General features: G+C 38.3%; 1 protein-coding gene across 1 annotated transcript in view; it reads right to left on the bottom strand.

Moving 5' to 3' along the window:
- Positions 1-15,354, bottom strand: part of LYRM4 (LYR motif containing 4) — an 81,503-nt gene that overhangs the window by 53,386 nt on the left and 12,763 nt on the right. The window contains exon 2 of the mRNA XM_042868913.1: positions 5,574-5,694. Coding sequence (XP_042724847.1) covers positions 5,574-5,694 — 121 coding nt within the window. The remainder of the gene's footprint in view (positions 1-5,573; positions 5,695-15,354) is intronic.

The raw sequence follows: 15,354 nt of genomic DNA, 5'->3' as shown, positions 1-15,354 counted from the left end.
CCAACTCCTCTGCAATGAACAGGGACGTCTACAGCTACATCAGGTTGCACAGTCCTGTCCAGCCTGACCTTGAGTGTCTCCTGGGACAAAGCATTCACCTCTCTGGGCAGCCTGTTCCAATGCCTCACTGCACTTAGCTTCAGGCTCTTATGTATCATTTACTAAAAGCTAGATATCATCAATCCCTGTCTTAGAATGACTAGATGACTATGAGAAGTGTTAAAAAAAAAAAAAAAAAAAAAAAAAAAAAATCAACCAAAAGATCTTTGGAATTAAAATCAAAATCAGCCCACAGAACAATTCCCCTGATGCCTCCACTATCCTAAGTCAGCTGACTAATTCCAGCATAAGTTTGGAACCAATCAAGTGGGAACTCATTAGGTGCTAAAGCAATTAAAAATTCACTACTTGTATTACACCAGACTAGGAGTAAGAAAAGAAGTTCAGGCCAACCATTTTGAATATAGCTAAATGCCACTGCCAGCATTTCAATCCACCTCACTGCCCACTCATCTATCCCACATTTTCTAAGTTCCATAACAAGAATGTTGTGAAAGACTGTGCTAAATGCCTTACTGAAGTCAAGGTACACAAGATCCACTGCTCTCCCCATATCTACCCAGCCAATGACATCATCACAGAAGGCTATCAGGTTGGTCAAGAGAGTTGGTTGCAGAGAGTTCAAAACAAAACCATACCAACCATATTTACTGGAAATGGCAAATATGAAGGAGTAAAAGAATATGAAACCCAAATCATACACTAACTATGGCATGGACTTTCATCAAGACATAGTCATGAAGGATTTCATTAAACAGAGATAAAGTTACTATAATAAAATAATATTGCGAGGATTAGAAATGAACTTATAACATCCAAAAGGCTGCTAGCACTTAACATTTATTATCATTAGTGAAGCCTTTTTAATAAAGTTTTCATACTTCGAAACCATGTTCCTTCAATCTTCTACACATCTGAAGGAAGCCATAAGAGAAGTCAAGCCTGAGGAAGGACAACTTATGCCAATGAGGACGTTTGTCCGTCTCTCCCCTTAGAACACAGCCATGAACAGCTGCAAAGGAAGGAGATCCTTGCGTCTTGACTGGCTAACACTTCTGTGCCAAAGATTTGTGAAAAGTGATTTGCATCTCTCATTTGCAGTGACGTGGTATCAAAAATGGTACAACTGATGATAACATTTCAGGGCAAATTCTCCCGCCTCTCACATATTTCAACTGTGACAGAAATTCACAAACGACTCCATACTAGCATGGCTAGGAATGGCTGTTGCAATAATACTCATTCTTAAGGACACCAAAGAATTGTCCCGAAACCTTAAAAAAAACCTTTCTACTTGTGACTGTGCATTTCAGACACAGTCACCTCCCTTCTTGAAAGGGAGGATGCCATAAATGGTGCTGTTTACACAGTTAAACACATGAGCACATGATCTTCATAAACTACATTAAGAATCAGAGTTGTTCCTTTAGCAACCCTATTTTTAAAATCAAAACATGCAGAGGAGGGCTATGGTGGAGATTAATGTTCCTCCATGCTTTTCAGTTTTATAAAGCTACTTTTATAACATTCAAGTAAATTGAACAGTGACTGACACGAAGAAAATGACAGTCATCTGTCACTATTTCACATTTCCCACTAGGCTGATTCAAACAGTTATTTATGAACCTTACACTTCAGTGGTCACTCTGATGACTAAACCATAAATTAGAATGTAAAGTGAATATAAATTTGATTTTAGAGTAACAACAAATTGTCAACTAGGTGAGATATTATTTAATTTCTATTGATACGCTATGAAAAGTCAGCAATAACAAAATGTGCTACATCATAATAAATCCCAAATCTAGCAAAAAATGCTCACTAGATCTTATTCTTGCTTGTGCCTTTAAAAACACACATGTTATGCTCAGTTAGTTTCAAATATAAACTCTTAATAATGTCAGATTACATCATTACTTATATTTTCAATTAAACAAAGCACAAGAATGATTCTTCTGCCCCCACATTTAATCTGCATGATTAAATGCTCTGCAAGCACATATTAATATGAAATTTGATTCTAAGTATACTATAGTTCTGATGAAAAGTTTACTTTTAAGAGACACTCATGGGTCCCTTCCAACTCAGAATATTGTACAACTCTGACTCACTATAGAAATTCTGCAAAGAACAACAGTTCCCTATGTATTAGAAAAACTTTTCTTTGGGTACACTGCTGGGTGAAGGAATGACTGAGCAAAACCAAGATGTTGTAACCAAAGCTTCAGGAAGTCTTGAAGGAACTCATGGCTCAAAATTTATCTTGACGAACTCATTTTCCTTTATAAGATCATTTTTTGCTAAACGTTCCTCTGCCTTACATTGCTGTTTTGACTCCAACAAATACATACATTATAGAAACACGTTTCTTGCTTTGAAATTGGAAATCTTCTAGTAGTGCAACACATGAAATAATTTAATGTAAGTTTCAATTTTAGCAGTGTTAAAATGTGAAAGTTGTGCTGAAGTCTCTATCATTCCTCATCTTTCAAGTGCATTTTTGCTACAATCATTACATGGAATGATACAAAAATGTAATCCAATTTAAAACTTCTTCAGCAGATACATATTGCACATGGGAGAAACCCCTTCAATTACTGAATTCAATTAGAAAAACTTCTGGCTTTAGTAATAACCAAAGCCCTTTTGCATTATTTTGGTTACATCACAGTGACAAAGACGTCCTTCAAGGAACAACCACATTCATAAAGGTAGGTATTCAATGCCATTTGCTTGACAATAGTTTATAATGTATTTAACATATTCACACTAAGCACAAGTTTTATATGTTTGTAAAGATAAAATACATGCATGGAGATTTTCATATTCAGAAAACCCCAGTGGAACTTGAATCAAAAGCATACTAGAAGCCCACTTGCCTTTACTGTTTCTGATTGTCTTCCTGGCTGAAAGATTCACACCTACACATAAAGCATTTTAAAGCAAGAATTACATGTTACACTGTAAACTGAAATATGGCTCTTCAAGATTTCTCTAATGTGAACTGAGAAACATTTATTACAGTATGTACTATAATGTTTATTTGATTAAGTAGCAAAGCGGAAGAAAAAAGTAGCACATTAGAATGGTTGTGCCAGTAGAATTAGCAGAATCCTTCATAAGAGAAAATATTCTAGTCTTGTCTATTTTTTTTAATTGTTGTCGTGCTCTTGATTACCATATTATACTTTTATCATTGCATAACAGACAGGTTTATGATATTACCTGTTGGTCATGTACATGGTTGTTAAAGCTATGTCTGTAAGGACTGGCACATACATGTGTCTTATGCATGTTTACTATCAACCAGTGAATGCAAAGTGTTCTTATAGCACAACTACTCCTTTACAACAAACAGCAACTGTGTGTAACATCAACAGATTAATCAGGCCTGCCTCTTCTTCCTACTCTTTCGACGATAGTTGAAATATCTGATAATGAATGATGATCTTTAGGGTAAAACAAAAATTCATAGGATTTGAAACAAGATGCACACCATAGAGGAGAGAGTTTCCTCCATCAAGACTCTTGTTTTAGAAAACTTTTTCCACTATCTACAGTAACAAGATAATCTCTATGTTCACAAGATTCGTGCAGAAGAGTTAAGCTCTATTTTAAAATCTGTCCCAGATCTATTACAGCTGAGATGAATAGAAAGAATTATGTCTTCTTAAAGCAAAAAGGATAAAAGCTTTTATTTTAGGAGGACTTACCCACCATCTAACTTCGAACTGGTCTTTTTGTTTAGGCTTATACAGAGAATCAAATTCTACCTGTATGAAGTTGTGGTACCCCAAAAGTTAATATGCTATGAACCATTCCCACATCCAAGTTAGCTACATAGGACTGGTACTTTCACCTGTTTGTAGTGTTCTGATATCTTGACATTGGACTCTTTTTAGAAAGAGCTTGTTCTTACGAAAAAGTTGTGCCAGTAGGTCCTAGTAACAACATTTAAAACCATAAATAAAATGTATTACCACATCAGTCACCCATTTCACAGCAATACAGTTACCATAGCAGCCTCACTAACATTTTTCCAACTTATCAAAGTTATGTTTATATTTTCACTCACAGCCAGAAAAATTTTCTGACACGTTGACATTTTATTAATTAAAATTCCAAACAAACCTTATCTATAGCATTTCATTATGGGAGATCCCATCTCCACAAACTGTTACTACTATCGTGCAAAGTTCTGCAAGTGGCAGAATTGGTCTCTCTACCATTCTTATATTTCACTATTTGTTTATGATTTTCTCCTGTCTGCTTACTTTTCTGCATAACGGATCTGCATATATTGCCTATTCAAGTTCCTATCTAAATATGGTACCTAGTGGAAAGGACAGAGATACTACTAGAGCTACTCAGACCATGCCAGAGAAAAGTACTGCCAGTGACTCAACTTTTTTCCAGGAAAAACGTATCACCCTGTTTGGAAATACATTTAGTCAGCATTTACTTAATTCGCTTTATGATTTTCATGTTCTGATGTTGCACAAACAGTGTGTCTGGAGCTGGGGAAAAGCAGCCAGAGAAGGCAAGACTACGTGGAGAGGTTGTCACAGCCACACTTATAAAACTGTGATGCAAGGAATAAGGAATGGAAATCTGTGAAAGTATGCTCTGAAAGTAAATGTCTCCTATGTTTCATTATGTCAGCCCAAGCCCTCAAAGGCAGATGTTGGTGGTATGGCAGTAGAAGTTGAACCTTCCTATCAATATTCCATTACATTTTGTTGCTGTGGGACAGATGGCAGCAGAGGTAGTCTGACAAAATGACATCTGACACAGAAGTGTGGAAGAAGCAAAGGTGTGGAATCAAATTCCTCCAAGTGGAAAAAAATGGCACTTGTTGACATTTAATGAATGCTTGCTGAATGCTTCTGGAGACCAACCAGTAGAGGTGAGCACAGTGAGACGGTGGGTGGTGCATCTCAGCAGTGGCAACAGTGACAGTGAGCCACCTCCACAGATGCAGATTTTTACTAGTGGGGCATGCAGGCTCTCTTTTATCACTGGTGAAAATATGTAGCTAATGGTGGTGATCAGTGAGGAAAGGTATTTTGTGTCTGAAAATTTGCTCTATCAAATAGCCTTATTGTGCTCTTTGTATCTGTTGCAGTTTCTGTGGAGATAAACAGGAGGCAGTGCTTTTGAAGTGACCTACATAATATACATGAGCTAGAGAAAAGAGATTCAAAGGAAATTGAGGGCAGAACAGAGGAACAGAGTGAAGAGGAACACAAAGATAGTAAGATAAACAGCTGAAAAAAAACCACAAGACATACAAATTTTTATCTTCAGGCTACTGGAATAAGCATCCCTAAATTCCCCATTGCAACCACAGTGGATAAATGAATCCTTTCCATCCTCACAAACCCAGACATACAATAACTATGGTTCATCCAGGGATGTTTTGCACAAGGACCTATTTTTTCCACCTATAATAGCATGAGCCAGTTCAATAAGATGTATACAACTCTTAGATAAAATAACAGAAGTAAATGTACCTGCCGATGAATAATCTCCAGGTTTTCTTTCGCTTTATTCACTAGTTCTTCTATTTTTGCAGAATCCTTTATACTCTTGTTTTCTCTGAAGGAGTCTCTTATCCTTCTGATGGCGTATGTCCTAAATATAAACAACAAGACAACATGTTTATAAACGTGCCACAATTTTATGTCATTTCAACATGCCATAAAACATACTGAATTAGTTCAATAAATGTACACATGTGCTTTTTTTCGAAATATATATTTGTATTTAGAATTTTGTTGGAGTAGAAATAGTGACCACATTAAAAAAAAAAGTAATTTTACTGAAAGCTGTAGGAAATCCTCACACTTTCCATATCAGTCAAGTCACAGAATGATAGAATGTATTGGGCTGAAGGTGGCTTTAAAGATCATCTCGTTCCAAATCCCCATTAAATCAGTCCCTACAGCTCTGCTTGTTTCTGCCATAAACATACTATTGCATCCCCAGCCTGGTTAATGCAAAGCTCAAGAATATTAAAAACAAACAAAACCCCAAAAAGCAACAGCAACAAAACAAGAATAAAAAAAGTCATATCCCAAGTGATTTTTCATCAGTGTGATTACTTTTATTCCTAGAGCTCTGGAGCTCTCAGTGCTAACTGCTGCATGCATTACACATTATTACCAGTTCTGACTTTCCAATCTGGCAGTCACAGCTAGAATCATGGATTGACCATACCAAAAAGGGCTCCTTTTTTGTTATTCCTTCCTTCTCCTGACAAAGCATATTTCAACTTGCAGTCCAATACCTCCTCAACCATTTCATCACTCACAAGCAGTAACACACATGATCTCTGCAAGCAGGGAGAGCTTTTGATTTCTCCTTTCAGAGAGGAAGATCCAAACGTGCATCATTTCATCTCTGAAATTGTTTGTCTGAAGCCAGTAAGAACCTTTATGCAGTTTGCAGAGTATTGCTTAACAAAAAACAGTGCCCATTTCAATAATAAAACAAAATTTTTAGACTCAGCAGAACATACTTTTTATTACACATTTGTTAGAAGGAGAACTGGCCTTTTGCTCAGCTATCTTGCTAACATTCTACTTCTCTACTACCTGGTCAGTACTACTTTTAATACAGAAAGTAAAACCCTGTGTGGGGCACTAGAAGTAAAAAAAGGTGCTGACAACACCACTATTTGAGCAATGTTTCAACAACTGTTTTCAATCCTGTGTACAAGTGAAACACGAGATGCAAAATTGCTTTGAACATGATCATGAAAAACCCCACACACTATACTGAGAAATTAAATAAAAATTGGCAGAGGCTACAGAGAAGGGGAAAGGAAGAAAATGAAGGATCACCAGATAGTGTCACTCCATGCCATTAGATGGTGCTCTCCAGCTCCTAATGCAGGCACCATCAGCCAAAAGGCATATTTTCTCTTTGAGCTCATAAATAATACATTTCAATCACAAGAACCAGGATGGTTATGGAGTCCCACCCTGCTGCCACACACCGGCAGATGGTGTGCGCTTTTAATTAGGGCCTGTTCACCTATAATGTGACACTGGGGTGTGCGAGTGAGCGAGCGTTTGTATGTGTGAAGCTAATAGAATGTATTAAAAATGGAAGCTCATTCTCATCTGCAGCTGGTGTCCTAGAAAGATTTGAAGGGGAAGCTGCTTTCTCCTAGGAATAAAAAAAAAAAAAACAACAAACGAAACAACAAAAACCAAACCCCAAACAACTCCAAGTCATTAAGAGGCAGTGTAATTTTGTTGCTTGATAATGGATGGATTTCAAATCATCCCACATATCTATGTAGGGTTTAACTGTGCAGAAACATAGTATTTTCTGCAAGAAAGGAAGGACTGACAAAAGATACAAGGTCTTAACATAATTTGCTTTCTTAGCTTAAAGGAAAAGGAACAACAGCAATCAACAATAAAACAGCAAGTATCCATTACTGGGAGCAAGTCTTCCAAAATGCAATACAAATGGGTATGCTATCTTAAGAAAAAAGAAAAATAGATGGAACTCAAGTAAATTCTTATTCAGCACACACCTACAGACTGTATTTTCCAATTTGTACATATGGTGTGTTAATTGTTCTGTTTTCTCCCTCTTTCTGTCACTACACCCAACAGCCACTGAGAAAGAAAATAAATGTAATAAAAAACTGGTCTGATAGTTTCTGACCATAGATAGGAAACATGTTGCTTTGTTTTTCCTCTGAATATCTTTAAATCTTTATAATGTAAACACTCAAATGAAGCTGTTTCACAGACACTTAAACACGATTCTCCAGCTTAATCGTTACACTTCCAGTATATTCTAAATGTGCTCCAAAGAACAGCTCTATGTCACAGTACTACTCTTCACTAAGGTTAGATTCAAAGTGCCACTGAAGATAAGGAAAAGCTGAACTCAAAGCTCCAACCAGATACTATACTTGACTGTACAGTAAAGTACCCATTTTCCCCCGCTTTCTATAAGCTTGAGTTGGGAAGCAGCATCAGTTTGAAGTACCAGTGCCCTCCACAGTTCAAGAATAGAGTATATATCAAAACCTAGTACTAATGTGGCTTCAAGTCCATGAACAACCGATTTCTTTCATAAACACAGTAACGCATGTGGCAACATGCTGCAAGCACATACGTGGTATGAACGAACCTAATTCTTCAGACATATGTCTTGTTAAGAGCACTACTCTCCCAGATTTCTGGGTGATGAAGAGAGACCGGTCAGCTGATCAACTCCCCTTATGATGGGTATTTTCAGTTTGGTAAACATAAACACCAAAAAACAATTGTGCACCATTTGAAGGCACAGCCAGTGGTGAACAATGCATGTCTATCTTCATAGAATCTAACAAAAATCAAACTCAAAACAGCACTTCTTGAAGACAGGGAAAAATGAATAAAAAGCGTACTATAAAGTTAGACAGTTGCAGAACTCATGGATGCCAGCCCAGTGTCTGATCCAGGTCTGACCCAGTCCTACTTGACACACTGACAGAAGCCCAAGGTATAGTGAGTAAGAAACATACATTTATTACTATTTTCCTGTACCGATGAGCTCAGTTGGCTCTGCATGAGACTAGATAAGCATTAGCAATGAGAAAGAGGACAGCATAAAGCGGTGCTGATTCAGCTGGGTGCAGTGCATGACAGATCCCTCTGTTAGAGAAGCTAAGCAAAGCAGATAATTAACTGCACTCTTCAGGGAGAAGGCAATGAGAGAGCTCCCTAGAGAACTAGAATGGGAAAGCAATCCTGCCTACACTAGACACAAGCAGATTCTCTATCTTTGGGAAAGGTCCTAGAAATGCAAGAGTGCTCATTAAGAAACATTGTTACAAATGAAAACTCAAAGTACACTTCACAATCTACTATTTTGCTCATCATTCTCTGGAAACAGATACTAAAGAACAGCTAAAAGATGCAGGAAGATTCTACAATTCTACCTACGATTCTAAACCCCTTCCTTTTTGTCATCAAGCCAACTGAGGTCTTAACAGAATCACAGAATCACCAAGGTTGGAAAAGACCTTCAAGATCATCCAGTCCAACCATCCACCTATCACCAATAGTTCTCACTAAACCATGTCCCTCAACACAAAATCCAAACGTTCCTTGAACACCTCCAGGGTCGGTGACTCCACCACCTCCCTGGGCAGCCCATTCCACTGCCTGACCACCCTTTCAGAAAAGCAGTATTTCCTAATGTCCAGCCTAAACCTCCCCTGGTGCAGCTTGAAGCCATTCCCTGTAGATTAGTTAGACAAGAGAAGAGACCAACCCCCACCTCCCTTCAGGTAGTTACAGAGAGCAATAAGGTCTCCCCTGAGCCTCCTCTTCTCCAGACTGAACATTCCCAGCTCCTTCAGCCGCTCCTCATAACCCCTGTGTTCCAGACCCCTCACCAACTTGGTCACCCTTCTTTGAACCCACTCCAGGGCCTCAATGTCTTGCAGTGAGGGACCCAAAACTGGACACAGTACTCAAGGTGCGGCCTCACCAGAGCCGAGTGCAGGGGGACAATCACTGCCCTGTTCCTGCTGGCAACACCGTTCCTGATGCACTTTTGACTGTATCCTATGTGAAGACTTCCCAGCTAACTAGTGATAACAGCATGCAAGCAAGAATGTACAGTTCAATATATTCACTTCAGCAGTTCTTATGTGCACACATGCAAAGAGTTTTTACAGTCCCTACTTACATGTATCCACCGCACAATTAACTCCCAATTAATTCAAAGTAATGTAATCAATGTGTAACAGATTCACTACAATGGCTTCAGACCAAAGCTGCTGCAGGCGGATGGCTACACAAGGTAATGAATTTGCACAAGTAGAGCTTGCTCTGAAAGTAACACCTCCTATATTTTATGGTGTTGGCCCACAACATCAGAGGCAGGTGCTGGTGGTATGGCAGTAGAGCTTGTACCTTCCCATCAGTATTCTGTTACATTCTGTTGCTGTGGGACAGATGGCAGCAGAGGGCAGTCTGACAAATTGGCATCTGATATGGAAGTGTGTATGAAGCAAAGGTGTGGAATTAAATTTCTCCATGTGGAAAAAATGGCACCCAGTGACATAAAATCAATGCTTCTGGAGACCAACCATGGATGTGAGCACAGTGAGGTGGTAAGTAGTGCATTTGTGCAGCAGCAGTAATGACAGCGGGTCATCTCCACAGGTGCAGATTTTTATGAGTGTGGCATGCAGGCTCTTGTTCATCACTGGCAAAAATGCATAAATAATGATGGTGATTGTTGAAAAGAGATGTTTTGAGGCTGAGAATCTGCTCTACCAAATTGCATTATTGTCCTCTTTGTACTCCCTCTGAAATAAATAGGAGGCATTACTTTTGGAACAGCTTAGAAAAGAATATAGATGGGGCTTAATGTGAGAACAATGTCAAGGCATTAAGACAGATTCTAAAGGAATGAGCGCTATCTGCTAATGTTAAGAGACAACAATGTCCCTGAAATAACAGCAAAACCCACAAAACTGTGATTAGGAAAGTCTTTTTCCTAATGCTCCAAGAGCCCCTTTTTCTTTTCCTGAAGCACAATTGAAAGCCTAACATCAGGCCCCATAAAAACAAAGCCTACAAGAAATGAAGTCTGAAACAATGATTATTAAATAAAAAAATCACAACAGAGTTACTTCAGAACATAAATGCTGCTTGGGAATTTAGGCACTTTATTTCCGAAGTGTTCGCTTATCTAATCTGATGTCTAACCAGAAAATAAATTATAAAAAAACCCAACAGTTTCCTTTCCAAGTCCTCACTCTTGTACCTTTGTGCTCTACTAAACTGGAATGTAAGAAAAAAGGTTGAGAACTCTGCAGCTGCACTTTTGAAGCATTATAACTTCAAAATAAATCTGGCCCAATAATGTTAAAACTCAGCAGCACTTCGCATTTACCAGTATCACAACCTACTTCAGTTTTAAGTCCTATTTCAAAGACAGCTTTACATACATTGATATTTCCTCTTGGCAACAGCATACAAATAAAACCTATTAATTGATCACATCACAGTTAAAGTTATTAAAGACAACACACAGCTAAACACTATGGCTATTATGATTTGTTAGTCAGTGAGTACTCACACAAAGACAGAAGAGGAGGACTGTGATACACAACCTGAGCAAATAAAGCAGACATCATTGGGGAAGCTGCTGTCACTCAAGATTTTCGAAATAGGAATAAATTAAAATGCATTTTTCCTTTCTGGCTTAAGTTGCATTTAACAAAAAAGGTGAGTGATCAGCATCTAATCTCTAGCAAGTCCACAGTGGTTAAATATTCTGAAACAAAAGTATACTGTGCTTTTACTTAACTAGATAATGTGCAGAAGGGAGATAACGATATACAATAAAAAAATACCATAGTGAGGGATTCTTCCTGTAAAAGGCAATTGCTTCCTTTCACTAACTGTATTTTCTTATTACCTCCTCCCTTTCAATCTATTGGATTGAAACATGTATTAATTTATGGCAAGAGTGATATGAATTTTCAGACTTTGCCACTGTTACTAACAAATTAGCACCTTAAATTTTTGTTAGTATTAGTAGTAAACGGGAACTACTAGTATTACTAATAATCAGTGGTACAGGCTGCCCAGTGAGGTTGTGAATGTCCCCTTCCTGGAAGCATTCAAGGCCAGGCTGGATGGGAATCTGAGCAACCCGGTCTAGAGGGAGATGTCATAGCACCATTTCGGTCAGAAAGGAGCTGGAGAGACCTCCAGCCCCACCTTCTGGTGAAGCCAGCAATGGCATCAGACCATGTCCCTCGGTGCCTCGTCTTTTCAGGGCTTCAAAACCAGGATGGTGATCCGACCACTCCTCTGGGTAACGTGATGGCTTGCTTACACATCCTTGCGTGGAAAAAAAACTTTCAGCCAGCCTGATAAATTCTTTTTATTTTATATTTTATGTCTCATGTTCTCCTGCCCAGCACCTGCGGGTTCTCTGGTAGGCTGCTGTTAGTTGCCTTCAAAGTTGTCTCTTGTTCAGGATGAAGAACAAGCCCAGTTCCTTCAGCCTCTCCTAACTGAGGCAGGTGCTTCAGCTCTCAATCATCCCTTGGTGGTTTCTGCTGGACTTGTTTCACATTATCCATGTCCCCATCTCACAAGAAAGACAAGACTAGATATGGCCTAGCAAGCACTGAATAGAAGGGGATGATCACTTCCCTCCATTCACTGGCTGTGAAATTGTTGATGCAGCCCAGGGTATTCTTGGTGTTTCTTGCTGCTCAGGCCCAGTTTGCTGGGAATCCTGTCCCTTCACAGCACAGCTGCTCTCCAGCTGCTCTGCCCTCACACTGTTCTATTGCCATTTTTTTCCACATTTGCCCTCACTGAATTTTGCTGCTGGTCTATCCTTCAGACTTCCCAGGTGCCTCTGGATGGCAGCCCTACTCATCTGCATTAATTCATTCCCCAGCGCAGAGTCACCTGCAAAGTTTACGAATATGCACTATTTACTTCCTCCAGGTTATCAATAAAGATGACCCAAACATCTTTATGTCCCCAGAATACTACACTGCTATTCATAGTTCCTACGACTATTTCCACAGTTCTTTGAAACATTCACTTTTGTTGCTATACTTCTAAAAATAAAAGTAGTTACTGGCTTAACTGTAAGTGTAAAGAATCTCTGCAGAAGGGAGTGCTGTTCATAAGGTTGGGGTTAAAAGAAAAAAGGGAAGATGTCCAAATGAAAGAGATCTTTTAATCTTAACTGGAGTTGTAACTGCAATGTTATATTGCAGCAGCAGTTTAAAAAGGGGGGTTACCACTGAAGGACCAAATCAAATAAGTTGTTCAGTTAACAAGGCACAAGGCGGGGATGTGCTACAGGAACTAGAAGCAGAATTTGCTACAGATGAAAAGCATCCTGATGGCCTCAAATGACAAATATTTCTCTGCTGAGCCTTCACCACCCAAGATCCTGGCAACTCTTCATAAGGATATCAGGGCAGCTGAGCAGTCCAATTACCAAGCAAGAAATGCCTGGAAATGCAAACTCAAATCCTGACAAAGCTGATTTCTCTCCTTCTTGGGATAGATATATACTACTCCATTTGTTATACTATTTATAAGCAGCTCTTAATAAAAGTCTAGCCTGCTGTGAACTGCCATTAGAAATTCCATTGTATTTTTCCAGAAACACTAGAGTTTCAGTCTAACACTGTTGCCAAAATTTCTCTCTTTACTGCTGTCTAGGGATTGCTTTCCATTCAAAAGAGAAATCATCTGGTTAGTGACATAGATAACCAAGAAATGGTCAGCCATAGTGCAGTTCTTGGCAGCGCTAACCATTCATTTAGAAACCAAGAAGGTACTGAGCAGCCTCACTGGCTGGAAGCATTTCCCACCTGTCAGTATTTCTGAAATTAAGACTTAGATTTAACAAGTACAGTTACAGTAGTCAATATCATTCCTTTAATACAGAAGTGACAAAAATGCCAATTCCTTGAGGGGACAAAAAAAAAAAAAAAAAAGGAGAGGGAAGAAATCAAGTACCTGAAATATGTTGATAGCATACAGGTTTAAAGTTACAACCAACCAAGATACCTTGAATTATGACAGACTTAAAGACAGTTTTCTGAAGGTTTTCTGAGGAGTTGATTGACTGGTTCTTTTGACAAACTAATAATTATGAGTACAAAAGAGACACTCAGAAGATTTACTTGGCAAAGGCAATCCTCAAATTCTATTAACTGTTTAAATATCATAGATTCACAAAGAATCTAGTAATGGAAATCATACTGAAATTAGACAATCCAATGATCTCATGACAAAGAAAACAATAAACCAAGAGTATCCCTTACCAATCAGAACCCTTAACAATCCATACAAAATAACAAACTCCCCTGTTCTGTCTGCTTACAGATAATTCACTATAAGCTACATGATTCAAAAGACTGTCATTCCTCTCCATATTTTATCCTCTCATCCATGTCTTTGATGTTTACAGCTTACCTGAAGGTCTTTGTTTCTTAAAGCACAGTCAGTAGTGACAAAGATTCCCCACTGGACCTCCCATCACCATATGGCTGACTGACCTTCCCTAATTTACAGCAAAGCATTGCACGTTTAGCTTAACAAATTTGCAACACGGTTTTGACAATAATGATGGATATTTGAAATTACAATGTAATACTAAGCAGCACAGAAAATTCTAATATATGCAGAGCTCATTAGTAAAATCTAAAGTCTAAAAAAAAAAATAATCAATTTGGGATGCATAACAAGATCACCATTCTACTTTTTGCCTACAGAATATTGAATATTATTATTAGAAATTTGGGATTGCAAATATAGTGCCTTTGAACAATACATAAAACATTTCAGGGAGCTCAGGAACAAACTATTGTGATGATGGTATCAGGGGCTCTGTAGAAAAACAAGAAACAAACGCACATTTATTTTTTTTTTTAATATCATGAATGCAGTAATTGAAAAGCTATGTTTTGTCTTTCTGTATTTTCTTCTATTTAATTTGTTAAACCTAACCACATAAAGTCCAGATGTTAAAAGTTAAAGGTGAAGATAAAGCTAAGGGAAAGGCCAGTAATTTTTAAAGAGTTTTCCAATCAGCCTCTTAATATTTTCTCTTAGTCTTATGCTATGCGGAGAGGAGAAAAAAAAAAACCAACAAACCCACCACCTTTTTCTATTGAGAAAGTTTAGATCGGTACATTAATGTATCACAGAACATTCTGCATTTCAAGCCAATAATGTCTCCCCCCAAAAAAAGCTAGATAGTACTTAAGAGCTAATTAAAAATGACAAGAAAATACAGATTCATTAGCATGAGTGATGGCAGCACTTTTTGCCCTCTATTTATGAAAAAGAAACCACATAGCTTCACTCCTTCCAGCCACGTGCTTATGGGAGAAGTTCCTCCCAGATAACAATTACTTTAAAAAGTGGAATTAACCTCAGGCTTAAAACCCAGTAACTCATATGAGTACAGGCTAAGGTTACCACATGAGATATTAGGAAGGCAAAAGACGTATGACGAGTGGTCTATTTATCATAATAATGTTTTCACTATAACAGCTTCTGACTAGGGCAGATTACCTTCCCTTTGGCACGTGCCAAGACCTTCCATTTCCTAGGGCAGCAGAAAGATTTCCAATCTCAGAACAAATTATCGACAGAAGCCACAGAAGCACTAGGTCACTACTTAATGGCAGCAATAACTTGTGCTGATAGACAGTCTCTCCTTCAAGAATTTCAACAAATTGTTGGGAAAAAACAAAACCAGCAAAAATTAAGTCTC

The sequence above is a fragment of the Lagopus leucura genome, unplaced genomic scaffold, assembly GCF_019238085.1.
Source record: "Lagopus leucura isolate 7727_CA_CO unplaced genomic scaffold, USGS_WTPT01 Super-Scaffold_100002, whole genome shotgun sequence".
Classification (NCBI taxonomy): Eukaryota; Metazoa; Chordata; class Aves; order Galliformes; family Phasianidae; genus Lagopus; species Lagopus leucura.
This window is presented reverse-complemented; position numbering and strand designations above follow the sequence as displayed.